Source organism: Phocoena sinus, chromosome 8 (assembly GCF_008692025.1).
Source record: "Phocoena sinus isolate mPhoSin1 chromosome 8, mPhoSin1.pri, whole genome shotgun sequence".
Lineage (NCBI taxonomy): Eukaryota > Metazoa > Chordata > Mammalia > Artiodactyla > Phocoenidae > Phocoena > Phocoena sinus.
The window spans coordinates 46201424-46227296 of NC_045770.1; the positions used below are offsets into that span (position 1 = coordinate 46201424).

The following is a 25873-nucleotide window of genomic DNA, read 5'->3' on the forward strand; positions in this document are numbered from 1 at the left end:
CTTCCTGAAGACAGTACCGAAGCATCATACGCTCTAGACTCAACCTCTTCCCACCTACATGCCCTGTGCTCAAAGATAAAGACTAACAGTGACATTTGGGCCACAGTGATTAGCTGGCAGGGGTTACCTCAAAATAGGGTGCCTAGTTCAGACGTTTCTCTATCAGTAATACTCAAGGTAAGGTCTGAAAAATTACTGAAACCATCACTTGGGGTTCTTGACGGAAGATATTATTTCCTGAGCCATACACCTGACCTTCTAGATTCTAGACTCGCTAGAGGTTAAATTAGGGAACAGCTGTTGAAATAATATTAATAATTTCTTCACAGGCTAACTGACCATAAAGAAGGCTTTCTTGGTCAAGGATTCCCTTCTTTCACAAAGTCTACATAGGAGTCATGGTAAAGAGTTGAACGTTCCTTGGAGAGGCTCTTCCTCTTGGAAGAAGCCCAGAGATACTGACAGCCATAGGCTTCCTTTCCCTTGATAACCCTCTTCCACTCCACATTCCATTCCCCCAGCATGTACACAAAATTATCTCTCGTGAGAATCCTCTTTCTCTCTCCCTTTCTCATTTATGGTCTATGATGTGTAGAAAAACACATCTTCCAGCAGGCAGAGGCAGCCAGGTGATGGTTATCGGTCCTTAAAATTCTTGTTTTTCCTTTAGAATCCCATTTAGCATTTTATAATGCTCTTCCTAGAGCCCTGGGTTACCCAAGTCCTTCCAAGCAACTTAAGTCTGCCCTTGGTGGAAATCCTGACAGTCAGGGAATGTTCACATGATGGGTTATAAAGTTAATGATGTCTTCAATATAACATAGGCCTTAGATAATAGCAGTTAATATTTAAACACCTTAACATAAGGTTTGCCAATCAAAGAACCAAATTGAAGTGTCCTATAACCAACAATTATACCATGGGGTATACATCTAGAGTTGTGTCAATTCACTTTACCCAGTTCCTAGGTAATTACTTCCAAGTGGGCATCAATGTCACTGAAGAACAAATCCATGAAAAGATATAATCTAAGAAAGATTCAACACCTGTGCTAGGAGCTAGGGATAAAGATAAAGTAAACATGGTCTCAATATTCAAGAAATTCATAATCTAGGGAGTTCCCTGGCAGTCCAGTGGTTACGACTTGGTGCTTTCACTGCTGTGGCCCTGGGTTCAATCCCTGTTCAGGGAACTAAGATCCCACAAGCCGCATGGTGCAGCCAAAAATAATTAATAATAATAATTATAATAATAATAGAAATTCACAATCTAGTAGAATAATGACTATGGAAGCACCCTGTGACAAAAAGACTATACCAATTAAGGGATTATCATTATTAAGAAGAGAGTCTTGCACTATAATTTAGATGCTGAGAGGAAAATTAATATTTACTAACCACCATTAAATTTTCACAACAATCCTACTGGTTTGATTGCTGGATCAGTTATAGTGCCTTCATGTGCAAGAAATAAGAAAGAAACCCAACTAAAAGTGGCTTCCACAAGAAGAAAAATGTATTATCTCACTTAACCATAAGTTCAGCCATAAGGACTACTGGGGTTGATTAATTCAGTAGCTCAATCATATCTGTAAGAACCCAGGTTCTTTTCATCTTTCTGCTCTGTCACTGTATTAGGGCTATTCAGAAAAATAGAACCAACAGAATATATATACATACATCAAATTGGGTATGGAGCCTGACTAGTCCCAAGATCTGCAGGGTGAGTTGGCAAGCTAGAGACCCAGGAGAGCTGTTGGTGTAGTTACAGTCTGAAGTCTAGCAGGCTCAAGACCCAGGAAAAGCCAATAGTTCAGTTCTAGTCCGAAAGGAGGAAGAAAACTGATCTCCCAGATCAAAGGCAGTAAGGCAGGAGGAATTTTTCATTTCAGGGGAGGGTCAGCCTTCTTATTCTATTTAGACCTACGACTGATTGGATGAGGTCCACCCACATTAGGGAGGGCAATCTGCTTTACTCAGTCTATTGATTTAAATGTTAAACTCATTCAAAAACATCCTCACAGAAACACCCAGAATAATGTTTAACCAAATATCTGGGCACCTTGTGGTCCAGTCAAGTTGACACATAAAATTAACCACATATTCATTGTCAGCATTTGGTCTGCACTCTTTTGGGTAGCAAAATGGCAGCAACAGTTCCAGCCATCACATCCTCACTCAACATCCAAAAGCTGGAGTAAGAAGAGGCAGATGTTTTTGCTATACCCTTTCTAAAAGTTAGGAAAAACATCCCCAAAGATGAGCCCTCCATACCTACCCCTCATTTGTACTTCCATCTCATTGGCTAGAATTATGTCATATGCCCATTCCTAAGCCAATCACTTGCAAGGGGAGAGATTTACCCCCATGCCCTAGGACCAGGAAAGAGCTCATCTTCCTCTGAAGCACTTGACAGTCTAATACACTGTTGTTAGAAAGGAAAAAAAGGTTTGGATGGGGCAAGTAGGGGTTGGGGGAAGCTACTGGCTAAACAACTAACAGTGTCTGCCATAATTTCTATTATTATGCCTTTTTAAAGATATGAACACTGAGGCTCAGAAAGGTTGAATTGTTCAGCACCACCCAGCTAGAACTATCAAGTTAAAATTTCCAATCAGATTTCTCTGGCTCTAATTTGCTTGCTCTATTTATAGGTCTATCTGTAGAGAGACCTAACACTGCCCCATACTGTAAACTTGAGCGAGTGCCTTAATCCCTCCAAATCTTCTGTCACTGATAGACACAACAGTAGTCCTGACCTTTTAGAGTATCCTATTAACTTAGATCATGTATGTAAAGCACTTTAGCTATTATCTATTGCCACCGCATCGTAAAAAGAACACACACTGTACAACTCCAGGCGGCACTATTCACCTAGAATATAAGACAAATTATGCCCCTGGAATTTCACCATAGCATCACCCTTACTAAAAGGCATAGAAAACTTACCTCTAGAATGAGGAGTGGAGAATTTTTGCATTTAAGTACGACAACACAGGCAAGTTTTAACTCAGTGCCACAACAAACAGGTGAAGGAAAGCCAACAGAATTTTCCAAGCCTAATGGTAAGAACCTTTATATATGTATGCCTTATATTCTCACAAAAGCCCTAGGATGATAAAGAAATTTTGTTATTGCTTTTGTTTTTCCTGTAGAGAGTTACTATGGTAGGGCTTAATTCTAAAAAGGAAACAGAATTTCCTGATTTCCTTGCTGGAAGATATCGTCAGTCAGTCAACACCCTTTCCAGGGGGCTCATTGTGTCCCTCGTATTCTAAGTGCCAGGGCTTCAGCATGATGTAGGAGGTACTGAGCTGCAAAGTCAGAAGGTCTGTGTTCTAGCTTTGCTCTGTGTCCAGCTAGAAATATCAAAGTGAACAGTCAATGATCATGTACTTTTCTCTCTGTATCCACATTTACCTGTAAATAGGGTGACAAGGTAGACTCATTGGTCTCTAAGGTATCTTCCAGTTCTGACATTCTCTGAGCCACTCCCACCACTCTGGCCTCATGGGGATGCTGCAATTCAGACTTCATTAGCAGGGATATCTCAGCTCGCCCCTCAGGAGAGGCTTAAACAGTCACAGAAGCAGAAATGAGGAAGCCATTCGACACAGCTCTTCTGAAACACAATGTATGGACAAGGAAGAAGGAGAGATGGGTTGGCTGAGGTAGAGGAGTGATTGGCTGCTCTGAAGGGCAGGCAGGTGAGGCAAGTCTAGTCATCCTTAGTGCATGAGTGGTGATGTGTGGCAGTGCTACTGAGAATGAGAAAGGGCCTGGTTAACAGAACAATCTATGACCTAGCTCCCTGTATATGCAGTCTGAAGCCTCGGATCTGAGTAATGGGTCTGCTGCTGTTTACCCATAACCTGGTTTCCACAGTGATCCTGGTTTCTCCAGTAAGGAGGTGGAAGGAAGACGGTGCAATGTGATGGGAGGAGTCCTGGAAGCAGGGCAAAGGGTATCTAGTTTTAGCCCCATCTTGGACAAGCCATCTGCACCCATTGGGTCTCAGATGCTTTGTCTGTTGAGTCCTGTAGCAGATGATCTGGAAGGTTCCTTCCAGGTCTCTGGTGATCTAACAGATATTATCAACTGCGACTGTTTCTTTGCATGTATCTGAAAATTGTTTTTCTTAAAATGTGTCTCTTCTTGTTTTATCTTTATTTTTATTATTTATTATTATTATTTTTGGCTGCGCCCTGCGGCATGCGGGATCTTAGTTCACTGACTAGGGATCGAACCAGCGCCTGCTGCAGTGGAAGTGCAGAGTCTGAACCACTGAACCTCCAGGGAAATCCCCTGTCTCTTCTTGTTTTAGAACAGAAATGGTATAGTTTCTTGAAGGCAAAAGAGGTAATGAAGAAAAACTGGGGCAGGGAGGTCGAAGATTTAGTCACATCCTTGAAACTGAAAAATTGAGGGCTACTGAAGGAAAATCAGATAAAAATGCAGGCATCTGTAAATTCCCAGGATGTGATAAATGAGGGATCCTTAATGTCTGTCCTATTTGGGGGAGCAATTCCAATTACCTTATCAGTGCCCACAGGAAGGACTCATAAATGGTTAACTGATTAACTTTAGTATCAATATAACGACTAGACAAGGAGGTAGGTGATTTATAAAAGTTTCCTTGCAGTTCTAATATCTGGATACATTTTGCACCCAGAGGACACTTGTGGAGGCAACAAAGCCTCGAAAATAGGATGCATAATGGCCAGGTGAACCTGTGTTGGAATAATATCAACTAAGCTATTGCCTGCGGGACCCCAGGCAAGTTTTTAATCTCACAGGCACTGTGTTTCCTCATCTGTAAAAGGGAGAGAATAACAGTAGGTACCATACAGGTTTGTTCACTTAACAAATATTTACTGAGCACCTACTAGGCACCAGGGATATATTAGTGAATAACACCGTCCTCAGGGAGATTCTTTCTAGTTAGCAGAGAGACAAAGTTGATAAATAAGCAAGTAAATAACCAAGACAGTGATAGGCATCAACAAGTGCTGTGAAGGAAATAAAACAGAGGACGGAGTGAGTGACTGAAGGGAAGGGTGAGACATGAGTGTTCAGGGCAGACCTTGCAGAGGAAATGACATTTTTCAGGAAGGAGCAGCCATGGGAAGCTGGGGGAGAGTGGCCTTCTAGGCTGAGGAGACAGCAAAGCCTCTATGGCAGGAACTAGCTGGGTATGTTTTAGGAATAGAAAGAAGGTCGCTGTAGCTGGAGTGCCGGGAGCAAGGCAGAGGGTGTGAAGCGGAGGGGAGATGGGGCCAGATCTTACCGGACTTCGTAGGCCTGATACATTTTAATCCAACAGCAATGGGAAACCACGGACAGGCTTTCAGCAGGAGAGGAAGCCGATGGTGGAAGCTGATGTGTAAAGATGGCCCTGTTTGCTGTAGAGAGAAGAGACTGCCGATGAGCAGGCCTGTTAGGACTCAGCTGTGAATGAGGGGTGATAAGGGCTGGGTAGTTGGTGGTGGTGGAGATGGAGAGAAGCATTGATAATTCAATACTTTAGGATATATGCTGGAGGGCAAGTGGATTAAATGAGGTCATCTATGTAAAACACCAAGCACAGTGCCTGACATGAAGGGGCTCAATCAAGTGCTTGGATGGATAATAGGATCTGGTGTAGCAGGCCTGTTGCAATTCCATAAGTCAAACAGGAATTTGGCAAATACTTAGGTCACAGAGCAGGTTAGCAAGCTGTTTCAACCACTCATTTATTATGTGCCACTTGGGCAAGTCACATTTGGGACCTCAGTTTCCCCATTCAGAAATGAGGAGTGGACCAGGTGAACTCTAAGGCAGCTGCCAGCGCTTACATCCTATGAGTCTTTTTTTATAGGATGTATCAGTCAGGGTTTGATCGAAGAAGCAGAGTCACTCTGGGTAAGGTAGAATCAAGAATTTATAAAAAGCATCAGACCTTACAAAACTGTGGGAGCCAGTGCAGTACTCGGCAAGGGTACTGGGCCTGAGGTCAGTACAGATCAACCAGGCCTGCAGTCAAGAAGGAAAGCTGGGCAAAAAGTTTGGGAAGTTGAGGGCACACTGGAACCACAGGGACAAACTGGATCCTGTGCCTGTCTCTAACCACCTCTAATCTTGAGGATGCAGGTGACCTGCAAAAGCTCGAGCCCTTGGCCACAGAAATACTCAGGCACCTGGCCCAGGACTCAGAGAAGCTGAAGGACATAGTGCAGGTCCAGATCCTGCCAGCAAGTGAGCCAGCAGTTAGGGACAACATCCGTGAACCGCCACCGTGGCTGGCACCCAACACTGACTTTCAGAGCATAAAGTGCTGCTTCACTTCCACCTCCCCAGTCTCGGGCTAATTTCTCTTGTGGCCAATCCCAATCTAGAATCATGAAAGAAAGGGAATTCTGGAAAATGTAGTTCTACTATAGCTAAATGGACACAGTACAAAGCTACCAGAGTCACTCTCTGTCAACTTGGCAGTCACACACCCTTCTTTTAAGATGATTTTTTTTTTTTTTTGCGGGCCTCTCACTGTTGCAGCCTCTCCCGTTGCGGAGCACAGGCTCCGGACGCGCAGGCTCAGTGGCCATGGCCCACAGGCCCAGCCGCTCTGCGGCATGTGGTATCCTCCCGGACCGGGGAACGAGCCCACGTCCCCTGCATCGGCAGGTGGACCCTCAACCACTGCGCCACCAGGGAAGCCCATACACCCTTCTTTTAACCATGCTTCTTATTTATTTATTTGGTTGCACCGGGTCTTAGTTGCCACACGTGGGCTCCTTAGTTGCAGCATGTGAACTCTTAGTTGTGGCATGCATGTGGGATCTAGTTCCCTGACCAGAGATTGAAAATGGGGCCCCTGCATTGGGAGCACAGAGTCTTATCCACTGCACCCCCAGGGAAGGCCCCATAGTTAACTTCTTCGTTTTTAAAATATTTATTTATTTTTGGTTGTGTTGGGTCTTTGTTGCTGCGTGCAGGCTTTCTCTAGTTGCGGCCAGCGGGGGCTACTCTTCGTTGCGATGTGCGGGCTTCTCATTGCAGTGGCTTCTCTTGTTGCAGAGCATGGGCTCTAGGTGCACCGGCTTCAGTAGTTGTGGCTTGTGGGCTCTAGAGCGCAGGCTCAGTAGCTGTGGTGCACAGGCTTAGTTGCTCCGAGGCACATGGGATCTAGTTCCCTGACCAGGGCTCAAACCCGTGTCCCCTGCATTGGCGGGTGGATTCTTAACCACTGTTCCACCAGGGAAGCCCTTTAACTTCTAAATAAAAATAGCAAAATCATGCTTCCACTTAACATGACCCAACTGTCCCCCATGCAACTGAAAACAGAACCCCATCTAAAGTCCCTTTATTCACCTTTGGGTAGTCATTCTTTCTCTAGCAGAGTCACACTCTCTTTTGATTATTTTCTTACTTACTTCTGTGGTGGTTACATGTTGCTGAATAACAAACCAACCTAAACCTATAAGCATTGCAACAGACTGAATGTTTGTGTCCCCCCAAAATTCATATGTTGAAATCCCAATCCCCAATGTGTTCGTATTGGAAATGGGGATTTGGGGAGGTGATTAGGTCATGAGAGCAGGCACGAATGGGATTAATGCCCTGATAAAAGAGACCCCAGAGAGCTCCCTTGTCCCTTTTGCTATGTGAGGACACAGCGAAAAGGCATCCATCTATGAACCAGGAGGTGGACCCTCACCACTGAATCTACTGGTGCCTTGATCTTAGACTCAGTATCCAGAGCTGGGAGAAATAAATATCTGTTTATAAGACACCCAGTCTGTGGTATTTTGTTACAGCGGCTCAAATGAACTAAGATAGGCATAAAACAACAACCATGGATTTAGTGTGTCAGGAATTTGGAAAGGCACAGCAAGGATGGTTCTTCTATGCCCCACAATGTCTGGGCCGGGATGACTCAAACAGCTGAGGGTGAGAACAGCTGGGGCCAGGGAATCCATTTCCAAGACGGTTTCTTCATTCACATTTCTGGCACTTGGCCTGAGATGGCTGAAGGAGAGGCTTATCTGGGACTATCAACTGGAAAGCCTACATGTGGCCTCTCCTGCATGGTGGTATCAAGGTAGGTGGACATTACAAGGCTGCTCAGAGCTCTAAAATGAATTTCCCAGTAAACAGGGTAGAAACTGCAAGGCCTTTTATGACGTAGCTTTGGAAGTCACCTAGTGTCACTTACTCCACACTCTATTGGTTGAAGGAGTCACAGCCCCTTCCAGATTCAAGGAAAGGGAACGTATACTTTGCCCTTTAATGGGAAGAATGTTGAAGAAATTGAGGCTGTTTTAAAACCACCACCTGCAATGCTGTCTAGTCTAGTTCTTGCTTATCCATAGCAGGTGGCTGGTTCACCCTTTGGTAATTACTTAACACCATTTTTATTCCTGTTGATATCTCACCTGTATCAAATGATGAGAGTGATGCCTGTGAGAATATCATTACAGGTGCCTTCTTTTCTATGCTTCCCAAGGTCTCTTGGAAGTTTACACATGCCTCATAGCTAAGCTCACATTCTAATTTTTCTACAAACGTATCATTTACAGGAGATCCCGTGACTTATAATTCCTTGGCTTGAGATCCCTGCTTACAGCCTGTGTTGCAGCATGTATGATTCCTAACGGCTTTAGCTGACAATAATGAAATGAGTGGTCAACTAGCCAATGAACAATGATAAGAAAATGTCTTGAGCTGATTTATGAAGTAGAGAAACAGGCTTCTGAATCAAACAACAATTTGGTCAAGACACTTTTCTACCTTAAAAGACTTAGGAATTGGCACAGTAAAATAAAAAATGAAGATAAATGATTGGCAAAACAACCAAGTTCAGAAGAAAGCTGAAAGCTGTTTTTTAGGACCAGCTTATAGAATAGATTTGACCATCATTCTGGGACCAGTTAGGTTGTATTTTGGTTGTCACCTATACCCAGCACATAAAAAGGCTTTCTTTTTCTGAAGAACTAGAGCACTTAGAGCCTGAACCATTCATTTATTTTATTTTTTTAAATAAATTTATTTAGTTAGTTAGTTTTGGCCGCATCGGGTCTTTGTTGCTGCGCGTGGGCCTTCTCTAGTTACAGCGAGCGGGGGCTACTCTTCTTTGCAGTGCGCGGGCTTCTCATTGCGGTGGCTTCTCTTGTTGCAGAGCATAGGCTCTAGGTGCGTGGGCTTCAAGAGTTGCGGCACGCAGGCTCAGTAGTTGTGGCTCATGGGGCTCTAAAGCGCCGGCTCCGTAGCTGTGATGCATGGGCTTAGGTGCTCTGCAGCATGTGGGATCTTCACGGACCAGGGCTTGAACCCGTGTCCCCTGCACTGGCAGGCAGATTCTTAACCACTGTGCCACCAAGGAAGTCCCCCATTCATTTATTTATTCAACAAATATCTATTGAGAGCCTTCATTGGGTCAGGTAGTATTTTTCTTTGCTGTTCAGCACAGCCTGTAACCTCAGAGGATTGCGAAGGAGACTGAAAGAAATAAAACAAAAAAAACAGAAACAAAGAAACCAAACGTATAATACAGTAAGAGAGCTCAAGAAAAAGCTCTTAACTATAAACAAGCTTGTTTCACTCTTGGTCTCATGTCTTAATCTCCTCCAATGTGACTATAAGCTCCTTGAAGGCAGGGTCCTCCTTTTATACCTGCATACCACTCAGTACTCAGCTCAGTGACATGTCCACAATGGTTATTTGGACTAAACATCATTGAACATTTGCTAATGGCTTGACTGATAAATACTGAAATGAAACGAGGTTGTGGAGGTCTAAAATGTTTGCATTACTTTTTGTCTCCTGCAAAGGTTATTGGTTGATCATCTGTGCATTAAACCATCACCACCAACAAGTAAGAGTGTCCTCTGTACCATTTTATGCTTGGAAAGAGGAACAACAGGGCTTTGATTCCTTGATACCCAGGAGTTCTATGGTGACTTGATTCTTCTCTGCTAGCTAATGGTGCAACAATTATAAGAAGGGGATTTGCCTCTGTCATTACTTAACCTCTCGGGGCCTCTGATTCCTCAACTTTGAGCAAGATTAGTGTTTCCTTCTGCTTTATTCAGTACACATGTTCTTGTTTTATAACTAGTTCGGGTGCAGGGTAAGATGCAGCACCTAGACTGTCCATAAACCCATGGGATGGGGCATGGCTTCTCCCTATGCTTCTGTTGTCCCACAGTAAATTCCCAATCCTTATGAGGTTTTAGTCGCAGTGAATTTTCCCCTCAAAAACCAAACAGGATAATAATGAACCACTTTCTTGCATTTTCTATCAAGACAGCTCTTTGTGAGTTTTAAATGTTCTGTTCAGATTCAAAGAAGCTGGTTTCTTCATGAGTGGTTGGAATAAGACTTTTCTTGGAAGCTATTGAATATGGATTAGTTGGATTGTTTCGCAGGAAATAAAAAGCAGGCTCTAGGGTGACTACTTCAGCACTTAATTGGGTTAGCAAAGAACTGCAAATGAGAAGTTTCCCTTAGGAGGGAAAGGATGTTTATAGGCCCCCCCTACCCCCCTAGGTGGTGGATTTTAACCTAAACGTTAGCCTTCAAATGCAGCCTTTAATTTAGGAACCATTACAAGAATCTATGAGAGCAGAAAATGTCAGGTTGAAAAATTAACACATCACAGGAGTTAATTGGAACCCAGCCTCTCATTAGATGCAAATGGAGAGCCCTCCAACTGCCCAACAGCCCGCTGAAGTCATGTTTGTTGCCGCTCCAAAGTGGTTGCATCCTTATTACTCAGGGAGTGGACTAAGAAGCTGCCCAGGCACTCAGGCCAGAGCCACTAGGGACCCATGGCCTGTCCTTTAGGTTAACAGAAGGTCTATTCCCAAGCCCCTACCTTCTACTCCTCTCCTAAACGCTCTGCGTGTCACAGGGTGGATAGCCTTCTGCCTGGAACTCCCTTGGGGAAGTGTTTTCTGCAACAAAGACAAACATGCCATGCCTGTCACCAGGCGCAGATTGTCGACTGTGTAAACCACTCTGTGAGAGGGAGGCTGAGGCGCTCCAGGCCATTCAGACTTAGTTCTAAGTCGTGGTCTTTGTTTTCTTTCCACATTCAGACTGAAATGTGATTCCCCTGGCTTTCTTTTTTGGAAAATACCTGCGATGAGTTCCATGCCGGGAAAGAAAAGCTGTTGACAGGAAAAGCTTCTGACGGGCAAGGGGCTTTCTCAAGTGTTCTCAAAGGAGACAGTCACTTCAAGCAGGCTGAGGCAGGGATGCCCGGGCTCTAGGAATGAGAGGTCCAGATCACAAAAGTATCATCTTTAACTACGGATTAGGCCAAGTGTCAAGCAGCTTCCTCTGTAAGAGCAGTGCCATGCACGCAGACCTCTGGGCCAGGCAGATATGCATCTGAGTCCTTCTCTGTCACTTACTCTGTGTTCCTGGGCAAAGTGCTTAACCTCTCGGAACATCAGTTTTCTCAGGCTGTTGTGTGAAATAAATGACATAATGCATGTACAGTGTGTAAAACAGTATCTGGCACAAAGTAAAGGTTCTATATGAGTTATTTGCTATTGACTTAATGGTATTCCTTCACCCAACACCAGTGGGTTCCCTCTGTGTGCCAGGCCCCGTGCGAGGGACAGCTCCTGCTTCTTTACCTCATGGACTCCATTGTTTAATAAACCATGTACACATATCTTTAGCACAAAGCAAGCTCCCCTCCCTGCCCCGCAAGTGCCGTAGGAGAAGTGCCAATCGCACATAGCTCTGCTTTGTCCAGTAGCTCAGAATTCTGCTGACCATCCCCCTTTGGGCAGTCCTCCAAACTCAGCTACCTCTACCTTCAATTTACCCACAACTCTCTCTGTGTGCACTTACACATCGAGTTACAGTTGTCTTTTTATTCTTTGTCTCCTCCTGTGAGTTCCTACAGGGTGAGAATCATCTATTCATTTGATTCATTCATCTAATCATTTATTCATCTCTGTAGGCCAATGGTCTCATGCATTACTCTGCAGATGAATGAGCACCACATGAGTGGTACAGAGGCCCTTCCAACTTGCATCCAGCCTCTGCCATATGCCAGACTTAGCTGAAATGGGAGGTTATAAACACACATTCAAACTTGGTCCCTGCCATCAAGTCCCTGGAAAACAGTGGTATAAGTGTTGGGCCAAAATAACTCAGGAAGAGAGTAGAAAGCTCTTAACTCAGACCTGGGCTGCAGAAGATGTCCCACAACAAGAACAATAACCAAGTTATTCGGCGCTTAGGATGTGTCAGTGCGCTCAACGATTTACACGCATTATCTCATTTAACTCAGAACAACTGTGTGGGGGGAGATATGAACTTCCTCATTTTACAGATGGCCAGTCTGAGGCTCCGAGAGGCACACTGGCTTGACCACAGTCCTGCAACGAGTAAATGGCTTAGGAATCCACCTGCTGAGGGTTTCCCTGGCCCGACTGGAAAGTGGAGAGTGTGGGCTAGCACAAAGCTCCGTCCAAGGAGGGGCGGGTGGGGAGAAGGGCTGGTAGTGAGAGGGAAAAGTTGGATAAAAACACGGCTGGCATGAGCCCCAGGACTACCGCAGAAGCAGAATAAGTCAGAAAGAGATGCAGGCTGCAGGGGAGGGATGCCCGGGAGGCTGGGGAAGGGGAGCCCCGGCGGTTGTGCGCCTTCTCAGCCCCCCATGCACAGGTCAAGCTTCTCCCCTCCTGCCCTCTCACCCTCCCAACCTTATTTAGAAACCGTGTCCCCGAGACAGGAAGGGCGGCGGGCCGAGAAGCACGGAGCGTCCCGGTCTCATTTCCTTTCGAATCCCCCTGTGGAATTTCATTTCATACGGTGAGGCAATCGGAGCGCGAGACCGTTGGCTGGTCTGCTGCTCCGGGGCGCCTCCCCCATTCGCGGCTGGAGACAGACAGCTCCCGGGTGCAGGTCAGGCCGAGGCTGGGGGCGGGGAGAGGGGGGGCGGGCTCCAACCCAAGCAAGCTCGGAGTGAAAATAGCTGCGAGCTCACGCTGTACCAGGCACGGTGCTAAGCATTTTACGCGTTATCTCTAATCCTCCCAAGTCTCTTTACGGATGAGGAAACTGACGCCTAGAGGCTGAGCAATCTGCTCAAGGTCACACAGCCGGATTTAAAGGCACAATCTTTGTAAAGCCAAATCCCATGTTCTTTGTATACGTTTCTCTGCTTGATGGGGAAGTGGCCACGGGCTGAGGTGACAGCTGGAAGTAAAAAAGGAAAAGGGAGCCGACTCCTCTGGGAGCGCTTCTCACCTGGGAGAGAAGGGGGAGGCTGGCCCGGCTGGAGCGTCTCGGCTCCATCCCCGCCTGGCCCCCAAGCGCCGCGAACCGGGTGGGAGGAAAGTGAGAGCCGGGAAGCGGGGCGGAGCGCTACGGGACGGGAGGGAGGGGCGGAGGAGGGGGGCGGGCGGGCGGGAGCCTGACCCTGCCCAGGGCAGAGCGGCCCCGCCCCTCGCTGGCCACGGCGCCCGGCCATTGGAGAGGCGCGCTGTCCGTCCCGTCCCGCCGCCGCCCAGCAAAACTCCAGCGCCTCGGAGGGTTTGGGTGGTGAGACCCGAGCGGCGCTGCGTGCTGGCGGGCTTCGCGGAGACGCTGAGCGGCCGCGGCCGGCGCCGGTTTGGGGGCTCGCCGCCTGTAGCCATGACCCTCGCAGTCTGTCCTTCGGCCCCGGCCGGGGGCGTCTAATACCCCACACAGTCGCGCGCAGCTGCGGGAGAGCCCGGCCGCTGCCCCCTCGTCGCCCTTGGCGCCTTATCACACTTCCTTTCCCGGAGCTGGGAGCAGCGCGGGCAGCCGGCTCCCCCGTGCAAACTGGGGGTGTCTGCTGGAGCAGCCCTCGCCACCGCCGCCTCTGCCCCCCGACTCTGGCCATGGCCTGGCGGGGCGCAGGGCCGCGCGTCCTGAGGGCCCCCGGGGGCGTCGGTCTCAGCCTGCGGCTGCTGCTGCTCTTGCTGCTGCTCCTGAGGCCGGCGCGGGGCTTCGGGGACGAGGAGGAGCGGCGCTGCGACCCCATCCGCATCTCTATGTGCCAGAACCTGGGCTACAACGTGACCAAGATGCCCAACCTGGTGGGGCACGAGCTGCAGACGGACGCCGAGCTGCAGCTGACAACTTTCACGCCGCTCATCCAGTACGGCTGCTCCAGCCAGCTGCAGGTGGGCGCACCTACCCCGGGCGGGACCCCTTGGGCAGGGACGCCCCAAACTAACTCCGTGGAGCCCTTGCCAAGTCGAGCCCCTTGCCCCCTTCCTAAGTCTGAAGGGTATTAACTATCCTGGAGAAGTGATTTCCATTCCCACCCCCACTTTTCTGTCCCTTCTCAGGGACTGGAAGCCAAAACATTGTGTAAGTCATCTGGCCTGCGAAAGGACCCACTCTTACACCCCGCCCTTCCGTTTTTCTCCCCTGCCCACCCGTGTCTGGCCAAGCCCCTAACCCCAGTGGAGCTGAGAGTTATCTTTGCCAAGGATTCTGGCCGCCGCTGCTCGGTGGGCGAGTCCCAGGCAGGGCAGCCAGCTGCAGCTAAGACTTGGAAGGAGAGATAAGGAGACGGGAACTTCTCCTCCCTCACCGACCTCCTTCCTCCCCCCGTATTTTTTGGGTGTGTTATTAAATGAAACACCCCTGCCCCGTTTCTGCAGAATGGCCCCTCGCGTCGTCCTGCATGATTTTAGAGGTCACGAAGTAAGGAATGGCTGCGATGGCTTGAGTTCCTTCTTAGCCTCAGGGTTAAGGGCAGGTTTAGTACTTGGCGGGGGAGAAGCTATCACTTGGCAATAGCTAGTATGTATGGTCGTTACATACTAACGTTACAGCGTTAGTATGGTCAAGCTCCAGAAGGTAGTTTGTGTATTGGAAGTTTTGTGGGGTTTTTTTGTTTGTTTTTGCAGTCATTAAAGATATTAAAGCTTATGTAATAATATAGAAAATGTTCATCCTACCATAAAAAGTGAAGAATTTGCATATACAGGGTGATTATAATCTTATAACAACAACCAGTTCATTTATTTATTTTTTATTTTTTTTTTGCGGTAGGCGGGCCTCTCACTGTTGTGGCCTCTCCCGTTGCGGAGCACAGGCTCCGGACACGCAGGCTCAGCGGCCATGGCTCACGGGCCCAGCCGCACCGCGGCATGTGGGATCTTCCCGGACCGGGGCACGAACCCGCGTCCTCTGCATTGGCAGGCGGACTCTCAACCACTGCGCCACCAGGGAAGCCCCAACCAGTTCATTATAAAAAAAAAAAAAAAAAAAAAAAAAGAACATAAAGGAAATTTTTAAAAATGTTAACACTGGTTGTGTTTTTTTTTTTTTTTTTTTTTTTTTTTTTTTTAAACATCTTTATTGGGGTATAATTGCTTTACAATGGTGTGTTAGTTTCTGCTTTACAACAAAGTGAATCAGCTATACATATACATATGTTCCCATATGTCTTCACTCTTGCGTCTCCCTCCCTCCCACTCTCCCCATCCCACCCTTCCAGGCTGTCCCAAAGCACACTGGTTGTGTTTTGACTGGTGAGGCTACGAGTGATTTTTAGAAATTTAGAAAAGAGAGAAGTTGGGGGAAATAGAGGATAGTTATCCAGGCTAAAAGCTTTAGAAATCTGTGGTTCTGGTTGTAACTTTTGAGAGATAAGAAACAGGCAGGTAGCTGACTTACTAGGTGCATGTTTTTACATAGGTCATTTGAAAAGTTGGATTGTGGTTTCAGAAAGATGGTTGGGATTAGACCTGTTGCTGGTAAAATGTCCCTTTGGAAGTTTCAGGACTTTAGAACTAGGTTATAAAAACTTAAGAAAATGATTCTCTTGCTCTCAGTTTGGAAACAGCACATATCCTGACATCAGTGACAATTTTCTTGGTGAAACAGCTTTTGCAGGGATATATATTTTTAATTACATGTATCCTGGGGAGGCAGCCAAGCTGTTTTGAAGGACAGGACTGGATCCCTTTACATGCTGGAAAATAGTTACTTGTAACTCTAGACTTCATAGACAACATCTGTAAGGAGCCAAGCAGACTGTTTATCAATGCTGGAGGAATTGAGGACAGCAACTGGACTCTCCCCTGCTGGTGTTGCAGTTTCAGGGACTGAACATTTATATTTTCCTATTGTGCTTCATTATTATTCTTTGAGGAAACCTGGCCAAACAAACCCCTGGTATCCAGAGGCTTCAACCTGCATCCCATCCTTGGATTTAACAGTATCTCAGTGAGGACATTTTCTCTTTCAATATGAGACTGGTTAAAAAAATAATTTTAGGGGATAAAATAGAGAAAGGAGAGAATATTAACATGAGAAAAGCCGTATCTACTTTTTTTTTTTTTTTACATTTATTTGTACGGTGATAAAGAAATGGGGGTAAAAATAAATCACCCTATCACCCAAAGGACTGAGTCATTTGGTTAGTCTATCCAGCTCTTTCAAATAGTAGCTGAACGGGGAGGGAGACTCAAAGTCAGCTTTTTAAGGTTTATTTCCCTAAGTGTTGTGCAAAAAGGGATTATGTAATTCTTCGTGTCCCTTTTATATATTTATTTATCTATGTTCTCCTGGAAAGGATTACTAGACCCAAAAGAAAAAAAGTGTGCAAGTGATGGATTATTAGGTACATTTGTTTGAGGTCAGAGTCAACAGACACCCCGTAGACTGATTTAAAAGTAGATGCGTACTTTGCCCAGAAGCATTCGAGTCAGTTTTGTGCAAGCCTTTGGTCAAACTTCCAAGTCATTGTTTTCTTTGCTCATTTCATGACTTTTCCAGTTCTTCCTTTGTTCCGTGTATGTGCCCATGTGCACAGAGAAGGTCAATATCCCCATCGGCCCCTGCGGCGGGATGTGTCTTTCGGTCAAGAGACGTTGCGAGCCTGTCCTGAAGGAATTTGGATTTGCCTGGCCAGATAGCCTGAACTGCAGCAAATTCCCACCACAGAATGACCACAACCACATGTGCATGGAAGGGCCAGGTGATGAGGAGGTGCCCTTACCTCACAAAACCCCCATCCAGCCTGGGGAAGAGTGCCATTCCGTGGGAACCAACTCTGATCAGTACATCTGGGTGAAGAGGAGCCTGAACTGCGTTCTCAAGTGTGGCTATGATGCTGGCTTATACAGCCGTTCGGCCAAGGAGTTCACCGATATCTGGATGGCCGTGTGGGCCAGCCTGTGCTTCATCTCTACCGCCTTCACTGTGCTGACCTTCCTGATCGATTCTGCCAGGTTTTCCTACCCGGAGCGCCCCATCATATTTCTCAGTATGTGCTATAATATTTATAGCATTGCTTATATTGTCAGGCTGACTGTAGGCCGGGAAAGGATATCCTGCGATTTTGAAGAGGCAGCAGAACCTGTTCTCATCCAAGAAGGACTTAAGAACACAGGATGTGCAATCATTTTCTTGCTGATGTACTTTTTTGGAATGGCCAGTTCCATCTGGTGGGTTATTCTGACACTCACTTGGTTTTTGGCAGCCGGACTCAAATGGGGTCATGAAGCCATTGAAATGCACAGCTCTTATTTCCACATTGCAGCCTGGGCTATCCCTGCAGTGAAAACCATTGTCATCTTGATTATGAGACTGGTGGATGCAGATGAACTGACTGGCCTATGCTACGTGGGGAACCAAAACCTTGATGCCCTCACGGGCTTTGTGGTGGCTCCTCTCTTCACTTACTTGGTGATTGGAACTTTGTTCATTGCTGCAGGCTTGGTGGCCTTGTTCAAAATTCGGTCGAATCTTCAAAAGGATGGGACAAAGACAGACAAGTTGGAAAGGCTGATGGTCAAGATTGGGGTCTTCTCAGTCCTGTACACGGTGCCTGCAACCTGTGTGATTGCCTGTTATTTCTATGAAATCTCCAACTGGGCGCTGTTCCGGTATTCTGCAGATGACTCCAATATGGCGGTTGAGATGCTGAAAATTTTTATGTCTTTGCTGGTAGGCATCACTTCAGGCATGTGGATTTGGTCTGCCAAAACTCTTCACACGTGGCAGAGGTGTTCCAACAGATTGGTGAATTCTGGGAAGGTAAAGAGAGAAAAAAGAGGGAATGGTTGGGTGAAGCCTGGGAGAGGCAATGAAACTGTGGTATAAGGCTAGCCAGCCTCCATGCTTTCCAGATTTTGAAGGGGGCATGCCAGCATTGCGGTGCAAATGCTACTAAAAGCTTCATGCAGTGAATCTCAGTTTGAACAAGCTAGCAACTCTTAAGTGACCCCCATAACCCTCCACCACTCTCCCCCGTCTCCCCCCAGCATCATAAAACTAATGATTTTTGCTGCGGACTTTGGAATGATCCAAAATGGAAAAGCCAGTTAGAGGCTTTCAAAGCTGTGAAAAATCAAAACATTGATCACTTTAGCAGGTCGCAGCTTGGAGCGTGGAGGTCCTGCCTAGATTCCAGGAGGTCCGGGGCGATGCTGCTTTTCCCTGCAGGGTGGGATTTGAGCTGTGAGTAGGCAACTTGCAGGGAGAAAGATTAACTTTTTTAACCCTTTAAAAATTTTAAATACTAACTGGGTCTTTCAGATAGCAAAGCAATCTATAAACACTGGAAACGCTGGGTTCAGAGAAGTGTTACAAGAGTTTTAGAGTTTGGCTGGTCTAACATAAACATTTTCTGTGGTGTACTGTCTGCTGTTTCGAACTTTGTGGATTGCTCTCCCAAGAGGTGGTGTCAGAATCTTTCAGTGCCTTTGTCATAAAACAGAATTGTTTGAACAAACAAAAGTACTGTACAAACACACATAAGGTATCCAGTGGACTTTTCTTCCCTCTCTTCCTCTTAAATTTCAACAGCTCTGTCCTAGGCTGCTGCTGTTTTCTCCATTTTACGTTAATGACTCAAAAACAGGTATTTTTTTATAGGAATGTTTGCACTGCAGCATGCCTAATGAGGGGGAAAGGAAGGGTGATTCACTTTCTTGACAATCACTTAATTCAGAGGAAAATGATATTTACCAAGTCGACTTACCTTACCCACCCCAGAGACCGACTGCATTGAGCAATGGGGACTTAATATATTTTACTTGTGTGATTGCATCTATGCAGACGCCAGTCTGGAAGAGCTAAAATGTTAAGTTTCTTGGCAACTTTGCATTCACACAGATTAGCTATGTAACTTGTGTGTGTCAATTACAATTAAAAGCACATTCTTGGACCATGACACAACCGTTACTCAGCTGACTTTAAAGCTATGGTCAGCTTGCATTCTCAGAATGATAGTGCCTTTTTTTTTTTTTTTCTTTAGCATAAGAATGTTATCAGAGTCTGGTCTGCTTACCACAATGGAGACTTTTTCAATTTTGTAAAGGGAGCTGAGGACAGCTAATCCAACTACTTGGTGCATAATCATTTCCTAGTAATTGGCAAGGGCTCCGTGTAAGATTTCCTTGGAGGCAGTGTGGCCTGGAGTATTTATATGGTGCTTAATGAATCTCCAGAATGCCAGCCAGGAGCTTGATTGGTTCGTAGGGAATAAAGTGTAGACCATATGAAATGAACTGCAAACTCTAACAGCACAGGTCTTAATTGCCTTTTGCAGAGCTTTTAAAATTTATGCTTTATGTTCCTTGCAAGGGGGTACCCCCTAGCAGACTCTCAAAAGCTGCCGATTCTTTTAAAATTGTAACTGGCCTTTCCCCTAACCCGCCTCAGGCCTTCTAATCACCAGATCTCTGGGACAAATTATTGACGATGTCACAGGTTGCTGTCCTTGAAGTTCATACCTGTCTTTGCTTCAGCAACTACCTTGCGATGACTCATTTATTTATTTATTCATGCTCCTTCCCCCTTTAAAACAGGTAGGAAAGCTCTTCTATCACATTTCTTTGTGGAAAAATATTTCCAGGGACTCAAAATTCCAAAGAGGAGTTCAAATTCTGGAAATAAGCATGTCTTTTTTGGTTTGAGCTTTATGCCCCCGGTTTGACATTTTCCTTTCTCCTTTCTCTGTTGTGGCGTGGTTCTTGACCTGTCTGAGATGAAGATACATGTAAGGTCTGTTGCGTGTTTTGGAAGGCAAAGTCTTGGGGCTTTGGACACAGATGCTGAGTGGGCACCGGTGTCCCCTGCTGTGTGTGCTGAGCCTGAGTACCTTGGCTGGACTCTGGGTCAGGGCTCCAGGAGCATGAGAAATGATCCCCAGAAGGACCAGTTGAACTGCATCTGAGACTGCATCGCCTAGGAAATGTAAAATGTGAACGCCCTGTGCTGCTTGCAGATGGTTCCCATAGCTGGCCGGGGCCCTGGAGCATGCACCCAGGGGCAGAGCCTGCCCTTACTCACGCTCCGCTCCAGTGTCTTGGGAGTTGTGCGGAGACTCTGGCCCAGGAAAGGAAAGAAGGACCAGGCAGGGGATTGTAATGCAGTTCTCTTTGTAATGTTTCAGTGATCGTGTGACCGACGCAGCACCTAGCAGAGGGCCCGGCATGGAAAGGGTGCTCAATATTTATGAATAGTAACAAATAAGTAACAATAAGAGTACTTGGGTGAACCTGGACCCCCAAGTTTTGGAGCTCTCTGGGTTGTAACGTGTCTCTTCCATAAATCTCTTGCCTTCACAGGAGAAATAGATATTTGATCAGAAGTCTCATCGATGCAGAATAGATGAGTAGCCTTGGCAATGTCACAGGCTTATAGGCCGTTCCTTTCACATTCCACACCACGGAGAGTGTTTACGGTTTTAAGAAAGGAGCTTTGTGGCCAAGAGTTAGATATCAGTTACCTTGAAACAAACCCATCACCTGTTAAGTTGGTATTGGTTTTAAAAAAGGTTAATTATCAGCACATTTATTGAGTGCTAACTGTGTGTAAAGCCCTGTGTTAGGCACCTTAGGAGATGTCAGGGAGGATCAGCTCTGTTCTTCTAACCGACCTGGAGTGGGATGCCCCTGGATCTGCTGAACTTGGCCATTGGTTTCAGGAAGTCGCAGGGGCTACTGAATTGCCATCTGTTCCACGGTCACCATCCCATAAACCTCCTCCTGGGTCTTTCTCCCTTTAACCCATCACTTATCCCTTCCCAGGATTCCTTGCAAATCGATTCACAGGGGCTTTGCCAGAAAGCATCAGCTCTGTTTCATGACAGTCTCCGTGGAAGTCTCCTAGGAAGATCACAAACATTGGCTACAAGGACATGAACTCCCACATCTAATATGGCTTCGGGAGCAGGCAGTTTAGGGCTTGGGGTGTTCTGGTGACTCGTACAGGTGAATTTGAGGACAGCATCTTGCTAGGGAAAAGGTTAGCGTTCTTTTTCTTTCTCGGAAATCTAGGATAAGTAGGTATAATTATAGCTTCCTACAAAAATCCCTTGGCCTCAACAGGGACCAAGGGCACCTCTGTCCAGCCTCCTCTCTGGCAAACTCCTTTCTCCTCCTTCATAAAGGCCACACCTCAGGGCAGAGGAACATGGGAAGAGTGGAACTGGCCAGGACCGCCTGATGGAGCTACTTGGTTGATTCATATCCTTTTTCCTCTATGGAGACTCGTCTCCTGATCTCTGAGACTGCTTCTGATCTGGCAGCTTACCCAGGGACCTGCAACAGGAGAAGCGGTGACACTTTTTATTTCCCTGAGATGCTCTCTGACTTTGCTTTCCCCTGGCCCTCCCTCCCCTGCATCCTCCAGACCTGGACCGTGGGAAACTTCTGTATCTAGGTTCTGAATTGTGATGTTACCAGCACCCCCAGCCCTGTCCTCTCCGGCCCCCCTCAGCTCCCTGGTCACGGAATTCAGTGTTGGGAACCAAGCCGAGGCCCGAGGGTGTAAAGAGAAACTCGACAGCCTCAGCCCTGGAAGGCAGACTCAGCTTAAGATTTCACCAGGATGGTGCAAGCCTCGGCTTCTAGCGAGGTGGCCACAACGGCAGTTAGGGGAGAGGGCTGTGGAGCCCAGACTCTGGAAGGAGCCCCCGGAATCGATCTGTTGTACATCCTGCATTTCATTCTATGATGGAGGAGATTGGAGAGAGTTGCTATTCCAGCCAGAGACGTCGAGTCATTGGACTCTGATGGTTCTTTTTGTTCCTCTATTATACTTGGGTTCAGAGTCCCCGTCTGGGTTTGTATTATGTCTGGCAAAGGACCCGGGTTCTCATTTTTCTTCTGGGCCTAGGCTGTAGATCTTGGAAACTCCTAGGAGAGCATTTTGCTCCTACCAAGGATCAGATACCAGAGCCTTAAATAATGGATTTTGTTTCGCTGCGGCCTGGTTTGAGCTGTCTGCTGCTGCCTCTTGCCACGCACATGTGCAGTGATGGCCCACTGGGTGTTACCTGGAGGGAAGTGAACCCCAGATCTCCCCAATAGGCCTCTTCTCCTTGGTATACCCAGTTGCCTGTTCCTGGTTTGCCTTATTTCCCTTCTTCTTTGCATCAGCAAATTCCCAGTATTCACCCAGGCAACTTGTAGAGGGCCTGCTTGGGGTCCTATGAGCCGTGTCCTCCAAGCTTTTGTAGCTCCCTGATCGCCTACAATATTCAGTACATGACCACTGTCATCCCAGAAGGCTTCCGGGGAGGGGGCGAGAGCCCCTGCCCCCTGGAGACTGGGTCCATCTGCTCTCCCAGGTGTGCACCTTCCCCCATCCTGCTGAGGGCTCGGGCTGGTATGGCTGAGGGTTTGGGGAGGGGAGGCTGCTTTCCAGGTGTCTCCCCGTGGGGCATCTAGGTGGTCCTGAATTTTTTCCTACCTCACAGGGATGTCGTGAGACTTTAGAAGGAAGGAGGACAAAGGCCCCTCGAGCTCTTTGTAGGAAAGGCAGAATAAATATCAGGTGTGATCTCTGCAGAGATGGATTTCGACCTGCTGGTGAGGCAGACACGCTTGTGCTCTGTGGCTGTTCTCGGGCCCCCGTGCCACCCGAGCTCCGGCCACCTCGAGGCCTACCTGAGGGACTTTTAGATGTTCGACACAGAGGTACCAGGCAAACCCTCCTACATGCCCTGAACGAGTTGCTGAAGGTCAGAGGAAATGGACCCTGCTTTTGAGGATGTACAAACGTATGTCTGCATTGATGTCTGTACTGTAAATTTCTAATTTATCACTGTACAAAAATAAATAAATAAATAAACTTTGCTATTTAATTTTTGTATCAAAGGAAAATAAAGTTTTGTTTAGTAGCTGGTGTGTGATTTGGCCTATTCCTGCAGGTGTCTGAAAGCCCCTGGGAAGCATGCTTACCCAGCAGTGAGAAATAGAGAACTGGGTTTGCAGGGCAGAGGGAAAGCCTCGTCTTTTTTTTTTTTTTTTTTGGGCTGGTGCTATTTCCCCCCCCCTGGGATTTCTCTTGGGTCAGCAAACCCCCGAGATGCAAAGTCAACAGACTTTATCACTACTGTGGTCATCGGTAACACTCAAGTGGTCACTTGATACTTCAGATGTGACTATAGTTCTCAAGCTGTCACCCCATGACACCCCTTTTTGGCATTCCCAATACATGTAACCATTTTTACACACCTTCCCAGTCCCCTTGACTTAATCTGACAGCCTGAAAAAAGTTTCCCTATCACTGCTAGAGCTTCAGGCCTCTTGAAAAGGGGAAAGAGAATTTTTTTTTTAACTTCAGATTTTCATTAAAAGTTTTTTTTATTTTTCTGGTTACAAAATGGTTCTGTTTCGTGTAATAGACATGAGAGTATGTTGTATCAGTCAGCCAGGAAAATGACTTTAACTAAATTTGTAAGTTGGGTGGTCTGTGTCCCCATATCCAGAAAAGTCATCAGACAAAGCAAATTCAAGGCCATTAGCGGGACACTGTCATGGGAGCATGTAGTATAATGGACCACACAGACAGAGGGTAGGGAAGTCACTGCCATTGGAGACGGCTCCTGGTGTCCCAGAGGAGAACATCAGCCCTCGTGGTTTGCCTTTCAGTTGCTTTCCACCCCTTGGTCTCACCTGAATACCACCCTGTTTTAGTGCGAGTAAGAAGCCCAGGGAGCAAGAATCTGCAATGCTCTTCTCCTTGGCTGCAGATCGCTATTGTGTTTTATCTCAAACCATACCTGAAAGGAGGCATGTAATTTAAATTCTCTTCCCTGTAAGACCGGCTGTGTTTCTTATTTCATTACCTACTCATTATGTAGTTATGACGTTAAGGAAAATTCAACACAAGCTGGAATGAATTCATAGTCCATTGCACTTGTAGAAACACTTTCCATATAGAAAATATTTTTATTTACACGATTTCATTTTTTTTTGCTCATAGCACCTCTCAGGTAAGCAGCGCAGGCACTACTTTTCTTTCGACATGAGAACTGAAACTTTTGCCGGGAGTACCTCCGTGGGTGAGTAGCCTGTGGGCTAGCCTTGTTCTCTCATGCCTAGCCCAGGGTTTTGTTTTCGTTCTACACTCAGTTGTGGGTTGAATCATGTCTGCCCCAAAGACACGCTGAAGTCCTAACCCCCTTTACCTGTGAATGTGAATTTACTTGGAAATAGGGTGTTTGCGGACACAATCAAGGTGAGCTCCTACTAGATGAGTGTGGGGCTAATGCAATAACTGGTGTCCTTATAACAAGAGAGGAATTTGAACACAGACACAGGAGAACGCCATGGGAAGGCAGACGCGGAGATTAAAGTGATACAGCTACAGGGCAAGAAATACCAAGGATTGCCAACCACCACCTGAAGCCAGGAGAGGCATGGAAGATTCTTCCTCAGAGCCTCCATAGGAGCCAACCTTGCCAAAACCTGGGTTTGGACTTCTATCCTCCAGAACTGTGTGAGAATAAATTCCTGTGTCTTAAGCCACCCAGTGTGTTTCGGTAGCCCTAGGAAACTAACACGCTCTATAGCCCTAGGAAGCTAACACACTCTATCCCTGTGATTTTTTTTTTTACTGCAAATAGTTCACTGAGAGTGGGTAAATGTTTTGGCAGGCAACTCAATAAGGAGACCTGGTCATGAGCTTCCGTTGTTTAAGGATTATGTAGCATAATCACTCTTGTAAGTTTCTTTATCTGTAAGCTGGACACCTCTAGAATAAACCCCAGGACCCTGGACACTCAGCTGATCTGAAATGGTCTTAGCTGCTCTCCCGTCCACCCACCCCCGATAGGAGCTCCATACACAGGGCTGGGACCTTGACTGGAATGTGGCCTAAGGGTTTTTTAGCATTTCTGTCCTGAGAACTGATTTTTTCTCTTTCCCATTTTAGCTTTCACATGCAATCATAATTTTAAAGTTGAGCAGACTCTTGACTAAAGAGGTCAGCCTTGGCCTCCTGTCTTCAGAGTTTCTGTGAACAGAAATAAACCACACTCGGAGAAGGGCGTTGTCCTCTGCTCAGTTTTCCTTCACCATGCAGCTGGGGTGTAGGACTGGGAACATCTCGCTAAATGTTTTGAAAATGTTGGACCTGCAAAGGTTTAGTCCAAAAACTTTTCAGAATGGACCTTGGTCCCACCTGAAATTCCCAGAATCACCCTGTCCTTTTCCTTAGGCAGAGAAACCACGGATTCATCTGTTCTCACAGCAAAGGATTCCAACTTCTCAAACCCCCAGGGAGAGAGAATAAAAAGTAAGATTTATTACATTTCACATCAACCGCCTGATTTTCATCAGCCTCCCACATGATTTCCTATAAGTACCTGATCCGGTATTCACCCAAGAACGTGCTTAATCTCATAGATAGCCCACATTATCATTGCCTTTCTCTTTAAGAGATTGAATGATTGGCTGTCTAAATTTTCCAAGATGCTGAAGGATTGCATCATTTCACTTGATATATATGAGGTGAATGTAGAGTATAAAACACTGAGATGGGATTGATAAGTCACAGAGAAAAATCTGTCCTAGTTCCATCATTTTCCTTACTCTCCCTTGCCTTTCCGCATGTGTTTCCCGTTGCCTGCAATGCTCCTTCCGTCTTTC

General features: G+C 46.5%; 1 protein-coding gene and 1 long non-coding RNA gene across 2 annotated transcripts; one reads left to right on the top strand and one right to left on the bottom strand.

Annotated features, from left to right (window-relative positions):
- Positions 1-8986: 8986 nt before the first annotated feature.
- Positions 8987-13353, bottom strand: LOC116758619. The gene is made up of 4 exons (XR_004351198.1): positions 13248-13353; positions 11116-11244; positions 10852-10930; positions 8987-9473 (listed from the first exon to the last, which is right to left on the bottom strand). It is a non-coding gene; the product is annotated as an uncharacterized LOC116758619 (long non-coding RNA).
- A 186-nt stretch (positions 13354-13539) lies between these two features.
- On the top strand, positions 13540-23118 carry FZD4 (frizzled class receptor 4). The gene is made up of 2 exons (XM_032641101.1): positions 13540-14149; positions 16761-23118. Exons 1-2 carry the CDS (start codon positions 13865-13867, stop codon positions 18087-18089), a joined length of 1614 nt encoding a protein of 537 aa, XP_032496992.1. The 5' UTR covers positions 13540-13864; the 3' UTR covers positions 18090-23118.
- The last annotated feature ends 2755 nt before the right edge of the window (positions 23119-25873 follow it).